The 18,943-nt window shown below is 41.8% G+C and overlaps 1 protein-coding gene across 2 annotated transcripts in view; it reads right to left on the reverse strand.

Moving 5' to 3' along the window:
* Window positions 1-1,668: 1,668 nt before the first annotated feature.
* The window catches only part of MYB (MYB proto-oncogene, transcription factor), a 31,144-nt gene continuing 13,869 nt past the window's right edge, over window positions 1,669-18,943 (reverse strand). The window contains exons 10-16 of one of the 2 annotated variants that reach the window (XM_058566236.1): window positions 17,945-18,307; window positions 16,291-16,433; window positions 15,201-15,315; window positions 14,984-15,109; window positions 14,059-14,169; window positions 12,293-12,400; window positions 1,669-2,936 (exon numbers count right to left, since the gene is read on the reverse strand). In XM_058566236.1, the coding sequence (XP_058422219.1) occupies window positions 2,820-2,936; window positions 12,293-12,400; window positions 14,059-14,169; window positions 14,984-15,109; window positions 15,201-15,315; window positions 16,291-16,433; window positions 17,945-18,307 (1,083 nt within the window). In that variant the 3' untranslated portion in view covers window positions 1,669-2,819. The remainder of the gene's footprint in view (window positions 2,937-12,292; window positions 12,401-14,058; window positions 14,170-14,983; window positions 15,110-15,200; window positions 15,316-16,290; window positions 16,434-17,944; window positions 18,308-18,943) is intronic. The other variant, XM_058566234.1, reaches the window with a different exon arrangement.

An 18,943-nucleotide genomic window follows, 5' to 3' on the forward strand; every position in this document is an offset into this window, starting at 1 on the left:
GAAAGCCCCTTCTAATGTCTAGGGTCCCTTCCAGTTCTAATATCATGGAATTTCTACGGACACAAAGAAGCGCTTCCCTGCACATCTTTCTCATGTTGGATCCTCAGTCCTGTCAGCACTGGGGGACAATTCGGAATCTTCTCAGTGTCTCTCCTGTTCTCTGGATGGGCACATGTGAAGGCAGGCTTCACACACAGGAACTCAAAAGGACGACCTTTGAGTAGTCGGTAATACTATCTCCATTTATTTTACTACCTGAATCTCTGCTGTAGAAAGCAGGAGGATTGAAAAAAATAACCAGGACAAATAAATATTTTAGAGATGCTTGTGAACAGGGGTTATATGAGTATGAGTATTTGTACATAGAACCTAAATTTACACTGCTTTTCATTAGTTTAAGTTTTCAGTTTCTAGTTATTAGGTTACGTACTTGGAAAAGTAAATATTTATTTCAGTTCTGTATAATGTTGAGTTCACTCTCACCATTAACTTATTTTAATAGTTATAATATGACCCCTAAGCTTCATGCTTAATCGACAATGCACACCACTGGCTGGATGAACGTGTGACACTGCCCGGCAGGCGTCCCTTAATCATGGAAACCGTATGTGATGACAAACGTTTGTATGATGGTATGTTATTTAACAAGAGCTCATCGTGGGAATGAACTCATTTCACAGATGAAGAAAAACTCGTCCAAGTTCAACCCTCTGGTAAGGGGCAGGGTCAGCACGAGGAACATGCTCTGAGAGCACGAACGCGGAGAGCTTCCCGACATAGGGATGACGGGTTGTTGTCTATCAGAAATACAACCCAAGAATACTAACCAGCCTTAGTGACTAGTAATTAGGGGTAACAAATCCTTAGCTCGAGGAACCAGCATATGAGAATTCAGAGTCTGAGCTGGAAAGAGTGACTAAAGGAATTATAAGGAACCTACGTGAACGGGATATTGCAGCACAGCGAAAAGGACACTGAGCTGAGAGATGGAAGCCAGTGGAAGTTCATCAGTGAAACAGGAAGTCTGACTGGATGACTCGGCTGGGACGCACCGTCCCTGCCCCCAGAGAACCGTCCTCTGGCTCTGCCCTAGGGGGCTGACCGGCTGCCTTACAGCCCGGTGCTGCCTTGCCCTCTAGCTTCTAGTTGGTTCTGCCAATGAGGACCCTGGCAGAGAAGAGAGGGAGAGGGGAGGAAAAGTTAGGGATTACCCTCGCCTCTCTCCCTGTGAGGTCTCCAAAGTGCACGGTTCCTCTCAAGGTTCCTGCTGTCCACGACCCTCCCCCTCCCGTGGCAGCGTCCTGCAAGCCCGCACCCACGTGCCTGCACTACCCCTGCGGCCCCCCCACCCCCCCATCTGTGGTATCAGTCCCCTTGTAAACGAACTCTCGTCGCAGGATCCCAATTCAAATGCTGCTGGAACCCTGACTGGTACATTCCAGAGGTTTCCTCCCAGCTGTCATTCTGCCCTTGATTATTCTGTGAAATACTGTACTGGGTTTGCTTGTTCTTCCTTCTCCACAGTAATGATTCTTAACTTCTTCATGTGAAGTTCAGATGGTGTGCAAATTATTAACAGAAGAAAGTGCTCTGAGTTTGCTCCATTTTCTTGAAAGTATAACCATGGTCCACAGTCACAAGTAACAGAGAAGTCAGAAGTAAGTAAAATAAGGGCACAGCTTTATTTCACTACCAGGCAGTAAGTACACTGTCATATCAAAAGTTCAGTGCCGGCCGTCGTGCACCAAATGTTCTGAAGGCAGCAACTGGCTATCGATCCCAATCTCCCGACCCCAGCTACAGACACAGGCTCCGTGCGGCAGTTCTGAGACCAGACACGCAGAAACCACTGGGATGGGGAGCAAACACACGACCCCTGAATTAAAGAACAGGCTGAACTCAAAACAAAACACAGAACATCAACAACACAGATCTCCCAAAAAAGAAGTGCAACGCATGCTCTTATAAACCAACAATAAACAAAAAAGAAAACAACAACGATGAATGCAAAATCTCCCAAACAAGTTTTTCAATGTGTTACAAAAGGAAAAAAAGTATATATATATAAAAAATAAAAAAGTCTGAAATACTAGTGCATAGTCAATTACCTAACACCAAGTTCCTTTTCTTTCCGTCAAAGCTCTACTGCCCCTCTGACACTAGCAGCACGTCTACAGGCTAAGACCATAGCAGCAAAACACAGTTTTCATTTGGCATTTACAAAATTAAATTACTGAATAAAAATATAATTTTTTATAAAACTATTTCATACAGTAATAATCTTTAAAGCAAGCTAACAAAAAGCTCATAAAATGGTTTAGTACAATAAATGTACTTCCAAAATTAGCAACCATAAATGAGCATCGACACATCTCGATTAATGATCCCATGGTATCAAGCCAACATTTATAGTAATGCATTGTGTTTAGTGACTGAGAAAAGTGAAATATTGGAGTACCTTTTTTCGTGTAAAATTTCAAAAACCTCATCACAGGAAAAAATACTGGTCTGTTGGATCCTCTAAAATACAGATAAATCATTTCATGTTTAAACAAATCTGCATTAAGATATTAACAACTGACTACAATTCATTACCTAATAATTTAGGTAAGACAGTTATTTTTTTTTTTAAAAATCCTTTTAGTTGGGTGAAATCTGATCAGATTTCACCCACCTAAATGCACTTGGTGCCGCTCTCGACTGTTGTACCACAACAAAAATAGGCTCTTCTCCCACTCGTGAAAAGTCTCATGGAGAGGATGATCAATCCCAAGTCAACTTGCAGTGTTCTGGAAACCATAATGCTTGTCAGAAACGCCTCACATGACCAGAGTCCGGGTCGAGAAGGCGTTGGCGTACTTCCGGGCCTGCCCCGAGGCCGTCACCTGCTCCTCCGTCTTCCCACAGGACGCGGCTTCCCAGGCGCTGCTGCAGGGCTGAGGGGAAAGAAGACGAGGCCAGGTCAGTGGGAAGCCCGTCCTCAGCCCACAGGCGGATTCCAGATGCGGCAGAGCTGGCTGGGGGATTCCGACCTGCAGAGGGCAGCTGTTGGACCCAGGGAGCCTTGTCAGCTACGGTCCGAACCCTCGGACACCCAGGAATCCAGCAGCTCAAGGGACAGTAATTATCAGACACTGCTTATTGCTCAGAGAACACCCCCTCCAAACAGTATCCTAAGACATCGCCGTGTCTTCACACCTGAGTGCCTGTGTCCACGAGCGACTTTACAAAGTTGGAGACAGGACTGAGCACGATTCCCCAGGCACCCAAGGGGGGCTCTGGGCACTTACTCATTAAGCCACTGGCGAGCGTGGGAGTCCCCGAGCCAAGAAGCACCTGTAGGTGCTGGAACTGATCAACACCTACTAACCAGAGTGCCTATATTTTGTATCAATTACATATCGGTTAATTTAGAAATATTTGTTTACCAGGGTAGCTTGCTTTTTAAAGTAAGTAGTGGAGTGGCTGCAAACCCAGGTCTGTCTGCCGCCTCCCTCCAGGCTGCCTTACACTGAAATATGGATCATTTGCACCCTAGTTAGTTCCCAAAAGGATTTAAGATGCTTACAAAATGAAAAGAAGATAACGGGGTTTAAAAAGTGGCCAAGACAGGATTACAGAGAAATGTGGGAAAAAGAAATAATGTGAAGGTGTGGTGAGATTTGTATGCAAAACACCTGCCAGGAAGTACGACACACCAGCTAGACATAAACCTCAGGCTTGGCTCTGAGCTCCCTAGCAGTCTATGCAAAGAGGGAAATAAACACAGGCAGATATAAGACTTGGTGCTCAAAGCTCAGAACTAAACTAGTGGTCTAGGAAAAGCACAACTATCCCTGGTATCAACACCCCAGAGGGATTTTTCCCATGGGACAAAAGAGAATAAGAAAAACAAGGCCTCTCCCCTCTAGAGCCGCAAGTGGGACAAAATGAACCTACGTGCAACGGGAGGACCGGCAGCAGGCGGAGCAGAAGGTTCGCGGTGCCGTGCCCGGGGGGAGGGGATGGGGCACTGAGGAATTGCAGGGCAGTGCTCTAGGGAGAGGGCAAGAGTGGGCAGGATTCAGAGACAGTGAAAAGGAGGAGGGAGGCAGCCGGGATGGAGAAAAACACGGGAGCCAGGAAGCTGCAATTTGTGCACGGCTTGTGGGAGGCCTGGGCGAGAGAGGAGGGCACACCGCGGGTCAGACCACAACGGTTAACAAGGGTTTAGTCCGCGCCACCCACGCTCCCAGGGGTCTGCCACGTCTCGTCTCACCCAAGTCCCCCACAGAACACCCGCGGCACAGCTGAGACTCACTGCGCCTGTCCTACGGACCAGGCACTTAGAGGAAGAGAGGACTTAGGCAACGTCCTCAGGGCCACCCAGCTAAGAAGCCGTGAAGCGAGAATGTGAGTCCAGGCCCTGCTTCCATCAGAGGTCTTATCGTGGAAAACGGTGCCTTCAGGTGAGCACAGCCTCAGGATTCAGGAAGAAGTGTGTAAATGGGGTGTGGACGTCATCAGACTTTTCAGCACAGTGGTCTGATAATTCTGAATGAACGTAGAATTTGTATGTGATGGGGTTTCCCTGCCTAGGGGCTGGAACAAGGTTTCAGGGACATAAGGTTTATAGGGCATGTTTCTAACTTGTAAACTTTCATGGGACAAAAGCTGGGTTCCCCGGCTTCTGCCCAGTCTCCTGTGCCATCTCACTGCCTACATACAAGGCACCGTCCAAGTTTACGCCTGTTTACTGTGAAGGCTCAGAGGCTCACCATGTAACCTGAAATACCACATAGCAAGATGGATCAGCATGATAGTTTCTTGGAACTGCGTATCACCAAGATGACAGCACACAGGTGATGGGAGTTTGGGGCTGACTTCTGCCATTGAGTCACATTTCATGTTTTCCTAAACAAAATCACCAGGGCCGTGACAGCATTCTTTGAAATAGTTCTGAATAAGTGATGATTGTCTAGGTTCAAGAAAGTGGATTAAATAAACATATTTCTCTGCTGTGTATCCGTCCATACAAATTCCACGTTTCAGTTTAGTTGATTGCTTACATGTTGTTGCTAAAATTTTTCAGCGCAGGACTGAAACACCAAATTGATACAAGGAACCCAATCTAAAAAAATAAAATAAATGTCATTGTGTCAATCGTTGAGACTGTGTTTGTAGTCAGTGTAGCAGGTGACATGTAATAACCACCATCTGAGAGTGAACGGTTACATATGGCGGATGGCAGTGCCTAGAACAGACGATGTTCCTGGAAGAGAGTGCATGGGTCTGAAAAACAAGTCACAAACCAGCAGCAGAATGAAATATCTTAGTATACCAACGCCTTACACGTAAATTTAAAATTACATAAAGATATACACAAAAACCGAAAATACCTACTTTGAAAGAATACGTACAAACAACTGGCAAGGAAAGGGGAATGAGAGAGGATGGAGACAAAGCGAGGAGCAGGGAAGGAGGTTTCTGTTTTCTCTGGTTAAGAATTTTTCTACATAGCTGTGCTTCAGTTAATATAGAATTAATTTTCTAAATGTGTCAATTAAGTATCTTAGAATACTATGTTAAAAGAATCTCATGCTTGCTTTTACTGTGCCGCCTGGTAAAAGTCAGGTTCTGATCCTCGGTGATAGAATACTTCAGAGAACTCGGGATTCCCAAAGTCTGTTTAGGAGAATCTAATACAATTATCAGCTTAATATATTTTCAACTTGAAATGTGACTGTGTCCTTGTTGGGTTTCCCAGATGGCTCATCACTCTATTCAAGTTTGGTGATTCCCCCAGGACCAGATCTTTAAAACAAGATCAATATAAAGAAGGTACCTTCTATCTTTCATGAGTATTTTGAGAAAACTTTTCAAACAGTCAGCTTCTCCTAAGTGAAAATGGAATCTACCAAGAAACAAATGAAATTGACTGAAATACCCGCATTCCATGAAGCAGAGCATTTCAGGGGCACACAAGGCCTGAAGCTCAGAGTCCAGGGAGGCAACTTGGACACCTGACTCTCCCAGTGTAGACAACACCGGGACATAGCAGCCACTGTGTGCAAGAAGCACGTGTGCAGAGGAGCAGGCCGGTGGGCGAGGGGAGTGTGCATTCCTTCTCTGTGTGGGGAGGGCACGTAGCAAGCCCTGCTCACAACAGGAATGAGAAACTAGTCCGAGCAGACGCTCGGATGGCGTGGACATGAAGGCAAAGGAAGAGCAGAGGGCGAGGACTCAGGTGAGAAGAGGGACGCTCGCATCCAACAGCAGAGGTGGCAGCTGCCTCCTCGTGTGCCATCTCTTTCTCGTGCCTTACCCTGCAGCCTTGGGGCCCTAGGCCAACTTTTCCAGCGGACAGAGAGTTTTGACAAAGGAGGATTAAACGTCTTTGTGCTGGAAGAATATTTTTTAACACTGTCACATAGATATTTATGCTTCCTCCTTATTCCCTCTCCTGAAATTTTAGTTGCATTTACACTAAACACTTCATAAGAATTACAGATTTCGGCACATGGATTCTTGTTGAATTATGAGCCCCTGGTGCTAGTGCAGACATGTCACTCTACCCTACTTCATTTCAACATTCGTAGTCTGACTGCACATCCTCCTCCTCTCGCCTGAGTCACCTGCTTATCCTGCAAGGGGCCTCTGACTGCCCCTGGGCAGAAGGGAACTGTAAACAGACTGTCAGAGCTTCACCTGGGACATCCTGCTAAAGCCCTTTAAATAAATAATCCAAGCCTATGTAGAAAACAGAAGGAATAAAGCGAGACAAGACCATGTCCACCGGGGGTTGTCTGTCAGAATCAGATTATCTCCACATTTCCATTGAGAAGATGAATGGCTTTTTCCACATGCAGAACAACAACTACTATTATTATTATTACATCCATGTAGTGACTTCACACAATAGCTGCTGATACCAGCAGCCTTCAGCAAGTACGTGCTTTACAATTCACAGATCCAATGAGAAATTTGCATAAATCACAAAAAATGATTTTGCAAAACCAAAGCAACTTGTGAGATGGTATTATGTTTTCCTTTTGTTTTGTTTTTAAATAATAAGCAGATACGAATGGTGTCCAAAAGAATAAGAATTATCTGATTATTCTATTTAACCCCATTGGAAGAAAATACTTACTCTGGACTAAAATTCTAAAAGTCAGAATTCCTTCCCAAAGGGGCATCTTTTAAAAATGTATCAGTTAGGAGAGATAATGTAGAAATATTTCGTTGTATTTTGAAAGTCAGGGATGAACCTGAGACGAAATGTCGGTAAGATAAGATGAATGGTTATCAAACTTTTCCCACACATAAATGCTCCCCCACACCTGCACAAAACAATTAATGCCCAAAACTTCAGGCTGCTAACTTTCCATAGAGAAGAGAGCCCTAAAAGTTAGGGAGCTCCAGGTCCAGATGGTAACTGGAAGTTGCCCATCCACCAGTGCCTTCACTTCCCACTCAAACCCACATTAACCACTGCCAATGTGGATGGACTCTTCCCAAATCTGGAGCTTGTCCCAGACGTCTCTAGGGGTCTCTTCATCTTACATGTATATAGACTTTACAAAGAGATTTTATCACATAGCCTAGGGTGTCACAGTTTTTTGGAAGAATAGCTCTTTCCTTAGTCACATATTAGTTCTGGACTATTAAGATCAAGACAAGTGCCAAATTGCTCTAAAGCAATTCTCTCTCTGCTGGCCCGAGGAAGATTCAACATCATAGTGTTTACCAAACCAAACCAAACCAAACCAAACCAAACCAAACCAAACCAAACCAAACCAAACCAAACCAAACCAAAAGTCCACATCTTGTAACGTCTGGGACAGGGCACTCTGAATCTGAGCTTGACAGACCTTCCCACTCATTTAGCCCTTCTCAGTTCAACCCAAAAGCTGTACCCGGCAAACTTGCTTGATGTACAACGTATGTTGAAAGCAGGTTGCCAAGGTACTACTGATAACCATGTGAATTCTTGCCAGGGCAAGTGGAGAAAAGTGATCCAAAGGGATGACCAAGTAAGGACAGAGGTATCCAGGGGAGCAGGTCAACAACAGCACATGACACTAAGAAATGCCCGGAAAGATTCGTGTCACATGCAGACAGACTATTTCCATGTCTGTTGACAAGCCAACACAAGCAGCAGAAAAATAGAGAAAACCAGTAAGTCAGTTGTTTCATCTCCATAACACCGAACAGATCTGACTGCCTTTATTTCAGGAATCAGTTGAATCAGCTTTTGGGTGACCCACTGACACAGTTCTGCAAGAGTGGAACAGGGAATGAGACAGAGCGTGTGAGAGGAAACAGTACCCACAGGGCAAGAAGACATGGCCGTTGGTGAGGCCTCCTTGCCTGTGTTTCTAAGGACAGAGACTGTGCACAGCCTTTGCCTAATAGAAGATACCACCAACGTACATTGGCAAGTGTGCTGCCATTTTGAAAGCAATCTTGTATCCATTTGATCTTCATAGTGACCTTGTATGATGAGTAGAGGATATACTATGGTTCCCAATTTACAGACAAGAGCTTTTTGGTCTGAAGGGTTAATGAATTGAAGACATGCAACTAGGAAGTGGTGGTGTCTAGACCAGAACCCAGGCTCCTGGTGCTGGCCTGCTAGTTTATTACACTTCTCAGCAACGCTGATCACGCAAAAAGGGTTTGCCCTATTTTTTGAAAATTCGTAAACAATTCATATAAAGATAGAAGCAATCCAAAATATGTGGAACTGAAAAAATGAGTTTCAATTGCTTGCAATAATATTTTAAGATTCTTCGGTGCTGTGCAAATGTGTTTAAATAATAATGGCTTGAGAAATTTACTTAAATTAAACTCACTGCTTCAAGAAACTAAGACCATGACAAGCCAAGTCAGGAAATTAAAATTGAAGGCTGTCATTCTGTGGTTACGAAAAGAGGAAAGTGAGTGAGCGAAAAGCATATGAACACATCTTTTACACTTGGGTTTTAAATAGGAATAAAAAGGAAATTATAATTTAAGAGAAAAATACAGAAGTTCAGAAGGCTTATAACTTAAGTACAGTTTCGGATCTACTAATAAAATGTCTACCTTAAGATATGTTTATTAGCATAGTGTATTTATTTCAAAATGTAAAGCAAAGTGAAAGCATACAGAGGAAAACAGGCAGCTTTTTCCTTGCTGAGGAGGGAGCCATGTGTGTGTGTTTCTGTATGTGTGTGTGTACGTGTGTGTGTGTGTGTGTGTGTGTGTGTGTGTGTCTGCCTCAGGCTCTCTCAGGGTAACTTTTGAACAGCAGAATCCAGTAGCATTCTACAGTGAATCTGCCTTCCCTGCCCCAAACTGCAAGCTTTCTAAGCTGAATGTTTATTTCCTCATTCGCGATCATTTGAGAAGCCTCTAGACTCCACCCTCTATCCCCACAGAATGGGGGAAAAATGGTCCAATGGTCTAACATGAAAATCTCACATATTCTGAGCTACATAAAAGACACAAATATCAAAAATGTCACAGAACATATTTATTATGAGTCTCTGTTTGCTTTTACAATTTAAAACTAAAGCACCTTAAAACAAAAAAAGAAATCCAACAATTATAAGATTATGCAGCTGCCACAACTCCTTTTGGAAAAAGATTAAGCATAAGTAATTTTAAAAACTAACATAACATTATTTGTGCATAATGGCTTATAATAGCCTCTATTTAAGCATTGTAGTTTATGGACTAGGGGATATAGGGAGAGTTCTGAGTTGTTAAAATTCACTGCTTCTTAGTGACAACCCACACAACAAATGGGTATACTTAGGACATAAAAGGAGATCGCCTTCACTATGTGATGTACATAGATGGCTTAATCTCAGTATACAGATATGAGGATCTGTAGTGCCACATATGACTCGTTGATATGCTAGAAAATATAAAATAATAAAATAGAGCGAATACTTAGGTTCGAGTTCAAAGATAGTTAATATTTCCATTAAAGTATAAATATGTTGATAAAGTTCCATACTGATTATTTTTTTAAATGCAATATCATCAAAAACTTTAAGGTGAAAATTGGACAACCTTTTTTTTAAATAAATACTGACAACTTGCCAATTTTATATAATATATATCAGTCCCATGTTCAACTCTAATGGTTTTGGCTAAACACTATTTGGTTAGGCCAAAAACTTTTAGGATTCGATTTTAGGAAAGTAACCAGGGGTTTTCAACTTATGTAATGATAACTGTCCCCAAATATATTTACATGCTTGCTCTTTGAGATTTAGAATGCCCCTCCTCTTTTCTGTTTTGGGGAGGAAGATTGGCCCTGAGCTAACATCTGTTGCCAATCTTCTCTTTTTGCTTGAGGAAGATTGTCGCTGAGCTAACATCTGTGCCAGTCTTCCTCTATTTTGTATGTAGGACACTGCCACAGCACGGCTTGATGAGCAGTAGGTCTGCACCTGGGATCTGAACCCGCAAACCCCGGGCCACTGAAGTGGAGCTCACGAACTTAACCACTAGACCACCAGTCTGGCCCTAAGAATGCCCTTTTTCGAAACTATATAAATTTGGGGCCGGCCCCGTGGCTTAGCAGTTAAGTGCGCACGTTCTGCTACTGGCGGCCCGGGTTCGGATCCTGGGCACGTACCGACGCACTGCTTCTCCGGCCATGCTGAGGTCGAGTCCCACATACAGCAACTAGAAGGATGTGCAGCTATGACATACAACTATCTACTGGGGCTTTGGGGAGAAAAAGGGAAAAAAAAAGGAGGAAGATTGGCAATAGACATTAGCTCAGAGCCGGTCTTCCTCAGCAAAAAGAGGAGGATTAGCACGGATGTTAGCTCAGGGCTGATCTTCCTCACAAAAAAAATAAAAACAAAAATAAACTATATAAATTCAAGTTGAGTCCCAGGCTAGGTTACAAAATATACGTAAAAATTAATCTAGCTTAATGTCCTAACAGCACTTGTCAAATTCTATGCTCTGGAAACCAAGGGCCAAGGGATTTAGGAAAGAGGAGAGAAAGAAGACCAAAGGAAGCGCTTCCCTTCTGGGGCCAGCAGCAGCCTAGGTAAGATGCTGAAATGGCTGACCTCTGCCTCGACGTCCTTCCCACCCACTTTCTGTGTCCCTCTTTGCCTCTTCGGGGTTTGTGCTCCTCCTCATCTCCCAATTCTCCGTGATATTCTGCGTCTTCTCCACATGGGGCCCACTGGGGCCTGACTGGCTCAGGACTCCAAATTCCCCACAAGTACCGTCTGTCCCTACCCCACACTGCAGGCCACAGTCATCTTTCACCAAAGCAGTGGATCAGATGGAGGCCACAAGGGAAGCAATCTGACTGAACTAAGAAACAGCATGTGCCTACAGCCCTTCCAGCTGTATTTGTATGACTTAAAAAATGATGCTAAATATCGCAAATACTTAAAAAAGAAAAGTTTTAAGATTCTCACAATTTGGAGAGAGAAGGCCTACTACAATGACGGGAAAGCCCTTTAAGGGAAGGGCAAGCTCTCAAGGCACACCATCCTATTACAGGGCCTCCACCTCGTAGCACAAACACGCCTTCCCACTGCTGAACCAGGTTCTCTACGTGCTCCAGGGCTGACGGCGTCCCCCTACTGTAGCTCAGGGGGACAGAGGGGAGGACTCTGCAGGTGGCTGGGTACTGGGCTATTCAATGAGGGGAACTGCTTTAAATAATTTAGGGGAGTAAATTTGCATTCTTATTTACATTTGGCTCAGGATTAATTTGGAATTTGTTGCGTTTCATCAACACACACCTCCTTCAGAGTTCCAAAGGAAATAAATCCCTTTTGATATTAAAACCCAACAGCAGATGGTCATCTGCAGATCAGCACGCAACATTGACAGGTGACTTTCTCAGTCTGATAGTCAAATATATTGTAATTATTTTCTAGCTAGCTAATTTCAAACTTCATTTAAAATGTAAACAGTGTCTGAGTTTTGATGGCTTAGGGATGGAGAGCAAAAAATAAAAATTTTGGAGCAAACAGTAAACTATACCAATAAACTTGTCATAAATATTTAAAAGCAGAAGGAGATCTTGACACGTGTATACATGATCTTAGTCTCCGTCACCGTGAGAAATGTCTCACTTCACCAAGCTTTGGGACCTGGTCTAATAAAACCCTCCAGGTGTCTCATACGAGTGGCAACAAGGAATTTTAGGAGTTTTTTAGACACCAAGAGTTGTTTGAAAGCATTACTCTTCTATGTCTAAAATGTTTAAAAAAAAAACAAAACAAGATGACAGTTGCTCAGCGAATGACTTTTAAGACACCAACGTTGGAATCGTAATTACCTGCAAGGGACTCGCCAGGGACCTGTTCTTAGGTACTGTAAATGCTTTGAGAACATTGTCTTCATCTTCTGAGACTGGCGTCATTAAAACGGAACTGGTAAGAATATTCTAAAAGGGAAAGAGAATAATTTGAAATTTAAATGAGGTTGGATATGAGAGCTGACATAATTCTGACACTTTAGAGAGTAGATTACTGTGAGGTGATACATATTAGCAGGAAAAAATAAAGGTTATCTGCCAGAAATTCTCTTCTCACTGAGCTAAGATGAGAATTCAGCTCTGTCTTAGCCTGAATCCCATTGGGGTAAACATCACTAAAATAAAAAGCTTCAGGGTCCACACAGTTCCAGGCATGGGACAGGCACTCAAAAAAACATCTGTTAAATGAATTAATCAATACAAGCTTTTAAAAATGAAAGGTTTACTAAGCTCTGGTGAGAGAACTGTTTATCTCATATACTGGTACAGAAATATTTTAGAGCTACAAATTAATGGCAGTACAGTATAATGGTTAAAAGTATGGAATTTAGACTAGACTTTCTGAGTTCTAACCCAGAACCACCGCTTTCTAGCTATACAATCTTGAGCAAGTGACTAAGCCTTCCTGTGCCTCAGTTTCCCAGTTGGTATTGTGGAAATGAGAATGTGACCAACCTTGTCGTGTTGTTGTGAGGATTAAATGAGTGAATGCCTCTAAAGCTCTTAGAATAGCACTTACCACTTAGTATGTACTGAAAAAATATTATCAATTGTTATTAGCTCTGATTCTCCATAAAGGACAACCATCCACAAATTACAAACTTTAAAAATGGTGGCAACTAAGTGCTAAGAAGAAATGAGCTATCAAGCCGTGAAAAGGCATGGAGGAAACACAAGTCCATATTATTAAGTCTGAAAAGGCTACATACTGAATGATTTTGGAAAAGGCAAAACTAAAGAGACAGTGAAAAGATCAGTGGTTGCCAGGGGTTGGGGGAAGGAGGGATGACTAGATGGAGCACAGAGGATTTTTAGGGCAGTGAAACTACTCTGTATGATACTAAAATGGCGGATACATGTCATAAATTTGTCCAAACCCATAGAATGCCCAACACCAAGAGTGAACCCCAATATAAACTGTGGACTTTGGGTGACTATGTGTCAATGTTGGTTCATCAATTGTAACAAATGTACCATCTGATGGGGGATGTTGATAATGGAGAAGGCCGTGCATGTGCAGGGGCAGAGGGTATATGGGAAATCTCTGTACCTTCAGCTCAACTTTGGTGTGAACCCAAAACTGCCCTAAAAAAAAAGTCCATTAAAAAAAATGGTGGTCACCAAGGTAACGCAAACATCCGGTACAATAAAAGGCATCTACTGTAGACACCGTGGTTGGCACTATGCTAGATGTGACATAAAACGAAGAGGAGACAACTCAATGAGGAAATACCACATTGAAAAGAAAAATAAATAAAAGAAAATGTAAAAATTAACATTCTGTTTTCATAGACTATGTATACTCATGCAGCAGATTTTTTAAGTGTCCAAGACTCGCAAATCATAAGAAAATAAATAATGAAAAAATCTGCAATAGAACAGAATCTATTTCCAATATATAACAAAATCCCAACTTTATATTCAAAATTGATAATCATAAGAAAATAATCACAAGAGACAGCATATTTAGAAACATGATGCATCGAAGGGTGCTGAAACCACAGGAGCCCCACAGGCCCCACAGAATTCTCGAGGCGCCAGCATCTCATGCAGGGGCGTGTACTTACTGGCACATCTGCCACAGCCGAAGCCTGTGTGAACAGCTGGGTGTTCAGACTCTCCCCTTCCCAGTGGTTTGAGCAGAAGAAGTTTCCTGCTTTATCAGTTGGAGATTCCACCTAAAAGCAAACAGGAAGTGCTTTGTTGTTTCTAGAACAAGAACTCCCGTGAAACATGTACACTCAAGAGTCAATTTCTGTGAGATGAATAACGTGGTGACTATAATTGACAACACTGGATTGTATAACTGAAATTTGCTAAGAAAGTAGAACTGAAATGTTCTCAGCAAAAAAAATGGACATATATGAGGCGATGGAGAACACTTTCACAATGTGTACATGTTCCAACCATCATGTTGCACCCTTTAAATATCTTACAATTTTATTTCTCAATTACATCTCAATAAAGCTAAAAAAAAAAAAAGTAAATTTCTGGTCAATCTCTTAAACACTTATCTTTATTTTGAAAATGAATTCAAGAGGCCATGTATCTAACCTGTTAGAAATGCTTTTGACACCAAGCTGAAATTTTGATCCTTGCAAGTTAGATTCTTTTTCTTTTGTACTATGAATTAAAGATACTATTATTTTAATTTAAACTTCAATTCTCCATGACATCCAAAAATTGAATATCTATGTATCAGTCATCTGTCCATCTATGTATCAGTGATGAAAAAGTACAGTGAAAAGGTGCTTCCTTCTCTTTCCTTTACCCTCTCTAGTATGTTTTCTGCTCAAACAGGAAGTAGAGAGAAGTGGCTTGGCTTCTCAAATGGAAGGTTACAGGCCTACAGTCCGGCAGACCCTCTTAACTGCATCTTGTATGAAAAGTGTTGTTGCTACACAGTGCCAACACCAGACACACCAAGCTGCCCACAAGGACCCAAGAGAGCAGGATCCACAGCTTGTTCCTCTCGAAGGATCTCGTGTTTACCTCTTGCTTGATCTTCTTCAGTAGAGGTGGCCCATTTTCTTGAAACTCAGCAACAACGGCAGACTCATCGGATTCCTGCTTGATCACGTCCTGCAGGTCTTCTACTAGATGAGACGGCGTCTGAGGCTGAAGGGAAGAGCGGGTATGTTTGCGTTAGAGGAGAATTTCTGTCTGTACTAAGAGACCAACTAAACCCAAGAACTTTGCTAAAACTTACTAGCATCTTCAGGGGACCGTATTTAATTTCTTGAGCTGCGAGTGCATGTTTGAAGGGTGTAGGAGTTCTCGGAGAGCTTTCCAGGACTGACCTTTTGATAGCTGGAGTTCTAAAACTTTAAAAAGGAAGCAAGTCTTGGTCAATATGAAAGAACGTATGTGCCTTACTTTGTTCTACCTATTAAATTTGATGCTTTTCTACTGAATACAATAAACTCTGTTATCAATATGGAACTGGATTTGCTGATTAATTATATATGTATTATTGTACGTCATATATTTTTCAATATTTCAAAATATTATGCCTTTAAGACTAAGAGCATTAAAATACTTTTCATCTTTCTTTAACCGTTCTGAAGACACATGCAGTGCCCCTAGGTCTTTGCAATCACCATGAGCGTTGTGAAGATCTGTGTCACTTACAAATCAATTTTATTTATTCATTAAAATGGGGCCCTCAAGAGAGAACATAAGTTAACCTTTTAAAATGTACTTGTTGTACTTGGAAATACTAAGATTACATTTCTTTTAAAGGTTTCTTATAACTCATGTTGATGTTCTCTGCCATTTCTTTGAGTTAAGTCTTTATTGAATACAAATGATTGCTTAATCACACCTTGGCTTCTAATCATGTAATATTCCTGAGGATGTCGGAATAGATCCTATCTATAGATAAATTTCAAAAAGATTAAAAAAATATGAGCTAAGTAAAGAACCACACCCAGTCCTATTCTGAAGTTTATAATTAGAGAGGAAAGGAGGTTGAAAAATCTTGTTTTCAGTGAAGAAGAAAAGGCCTAATTAACAGACAGAAAAACTGAATGGAAAAGTTATATGAAAATTACCTGTGTGTATACAGGAAATTCTGAAGTGAACTATAAAAGGTAATTTAGTTTATCCTCCCACCGGACACCTCTAGGTAGTCATAACATGCCCAGGACAGATGTACGCAGTGTGGGGACATGATGATCATGCACATACAAGTGGATCAGCAATGTTATATACATACAAATGGATCAGACAGTTGAGGACTATATTCCATTAAAAAATGTAAGTAAATAAATAATTTTATTCTTGAACCAAGGACTTACATAGCATTTTCCTTTTGGGTTTTCACAGTCTGGTCTCTATGAAATGGTGTTGTAACAGTCAATTTGTGACCATTGAGAGGGGTGGAAGTTAAAGAAGGCATTTCCAAGTCTAAGTTTTCATGGTTACTGGAAGTGTTTAAGAACTAGATATGGGAAGAAAGAAGAAAACATTACTCGGATTAAACAGCGATTCTTTATTCAGCCCAATTTAAACATCACACCTTGATAACAAGCAAGCATGTTTTACTGACCCGCTCTACAAAATAATAAAGATGCTAACAAGCATGGGGCGTTGGGCAGGGTATTATCTTGTTTCAGTCAAGCACTCAAGATTTGGAGCACGATTTCCAAGAAATAATATCTCAGGTCAATGCTTAAAAACTTGTAAAATCCTAAGAAAATACTCTGAGTAAATGGCACTTGCCATTAAAGAGAATGAGATGCACTCTTCCTTAACATTAAAATCATTAAAGTGATTTTTTGGAAAGTAACTATTGTTTTTCTTTCATATTCTGTTTTCTCTCTTTAATGATCTATGACCCATTATTATAGAAGGTTTATATTATGGGGAAAATTCTTGAATGATAAGCTGTGTTCCTAACGTTCTAGGAAAATCATAAGTGTTCCTCAAATGGCTCCAAGGTAAAATAAGTTTGGGAAACACATATCCTATCTCCTCCCGGAAATCACAATGCACACAAGTATATTAAAAGTTCTGAGAGTTCCTGCAGAAAAGAAACCAATTTATAACTTTGCTGGATTCAGTGTCTCCCAAACTTATATACCTAGATATTTAGATGTTTTTCTGGACCATCATTAAAGTCTTGCAGAACTAATATTCTTCACAACACAGCTTGGAAAATACAAGCAAAAAGCAAGATAATTTTCTGAATGGGAGTATCATCTGTTCATATTTAAAGCTGTTCCTAAAACAAACTTAACAGACATAATTGGAAAAATGTATTAAAGTGCCAAATTGTCTATTAACTTCAATTATTTTAATAATTAAGGAACACAAGTCTCTAAAAAGAATTATAATTGCCATATAAAAAACTATATGAAACAACAATATTCATTGGCAAAAACTGTGCTAATAAAATATTATGGCCCAATTCAAAAGAGCCAATGTTGAGAAACTGAAGTTAAACATGTTATTTTCCTTAAGCATTTGTTCCTCATCCTCTTCCAAAACTTTCCCACTTAAAGACGAATTGGAACCTTTAAAATGTCTAGCTGCCACCCAAATGTGATCTGAACATGTTTGCTTCCCTCCTCCCCTGGGTCAGTGAATCACGTGATAATAAGTGAGCAAATAGCAGACAATCTGTTAAAGTTGGTAAAGGGTAGGAAGGGATGGGAGAGGAGGAAGGGACAGAAATATTAAGGTCTAGTGTTGAAGGAAATAAAAGCAGACTCCATGCAACTCACCATCTTCCAAATCACCCAAGAGTAAGAGAGAATGAGGGCAAAATCATCATTCAGCTACAGACAGCCTACACTTCGGGAGGCTGTGTGACTTAGCCACAGCTAGATGCAACGAAATCAGTGAGGGCGACAGGAATTAGTCATTTGTTCCAAAGGATTAGTTTCTAGATTATTAAGGCTCAGGTGTCTGTTGAAAATTAGTAGCAGCTGTGCAGAAACTGTGCTCTACCTGCGAGGGGGAGAAGGGTAGGCTTTTGACAGGGGAACGCTGGGGAGTTGAACTGCTGACGTCAGCAGATGTGAAGGAGCTAGAGTCTCCAGGGGCCAAGGGGCCGGCCTGGCCCCGCTTTGTTCGAAGGATGACCAGTGGAATTGTGCTGTGCCTCGCAGGAGGGGCAGGCGTGATCGGGTCGGGCGAACCCTCACTCAACTTGCGTTTGTTCGCCCTCGTGCTAGGCTCTCCTGCAGGTCTAGTCACACTGCCCTCTCTTTGCTGAAGCTGTAGGGCTTTGCCTGCATGATGTTGGCTAGGAGAAAAATCTGCTTCTTCAAAGAACTCAAAACTGCTGAGATCACACCGTGATGAAGAATCCTGAAACAATGTGGGAGGCGCAGGACTTTGAGACAGTGTGTGCCTGATAAGTGCCGTCACCTGAAACACAGCACTGGGAGAGAGATGCTGAATGCAGAGAAAACACTTGGCCCACCTGTTTGACTTCTTGAGAAACAGCTTCAGGACTAACAATGGTTCTGGTACCCTGCACGCTAGGTCTACATGCTTCTCAAGGCTGGTCCTACATGTGCATGGCAGGGACCTCCCGGTACTCTATTATTTGCACGCCATTGAAAGCACAAAGGAAACATTTTCTAGCTGGCACACTTTGGCAGTGTTCACCCCCTGTCTGATGGGTATGCAATAAATGCTTTTTAACCAACCAAGAAACAAAGGAAAGGAATTGCGTGTCTGCTTTTGAGGTACTGAACTCAAGTTTGTTTCACTAAAGATGGTTTCTCTCGGTGAACAAATTGAGACTGGGAGTCAATAATCAATGTTTTGTGGAGAAAGCCATGCACCCCCAATGAGCTTATTACCACTTCAAATACCTTGAAAGATTGCTTTGAGCTTTGAAAAAACATAATTCTTAATGTGCTATCCAAAAGCAAAGCACAATTCTAGAGAAACACAAAGGAGTAAACAAAGTAAAAAAGAGTTAAAAATAACTCAAAC

Source organism: Diceros bicornis, chromosome 23 (assembly GCF_020826845.1).
Source record: "Diceros bicornis minor isolate mBicDic1 chromosome 23, mDicBic1.mat.cur, whole genome shotgun sequence".
NCBI classification, from domain to species: Eukaryota; Metazoa; Chordata; class Mammalia; order Perissodactyla; family Rhinocerotidae; genus Diceros; species Diceros bicornis.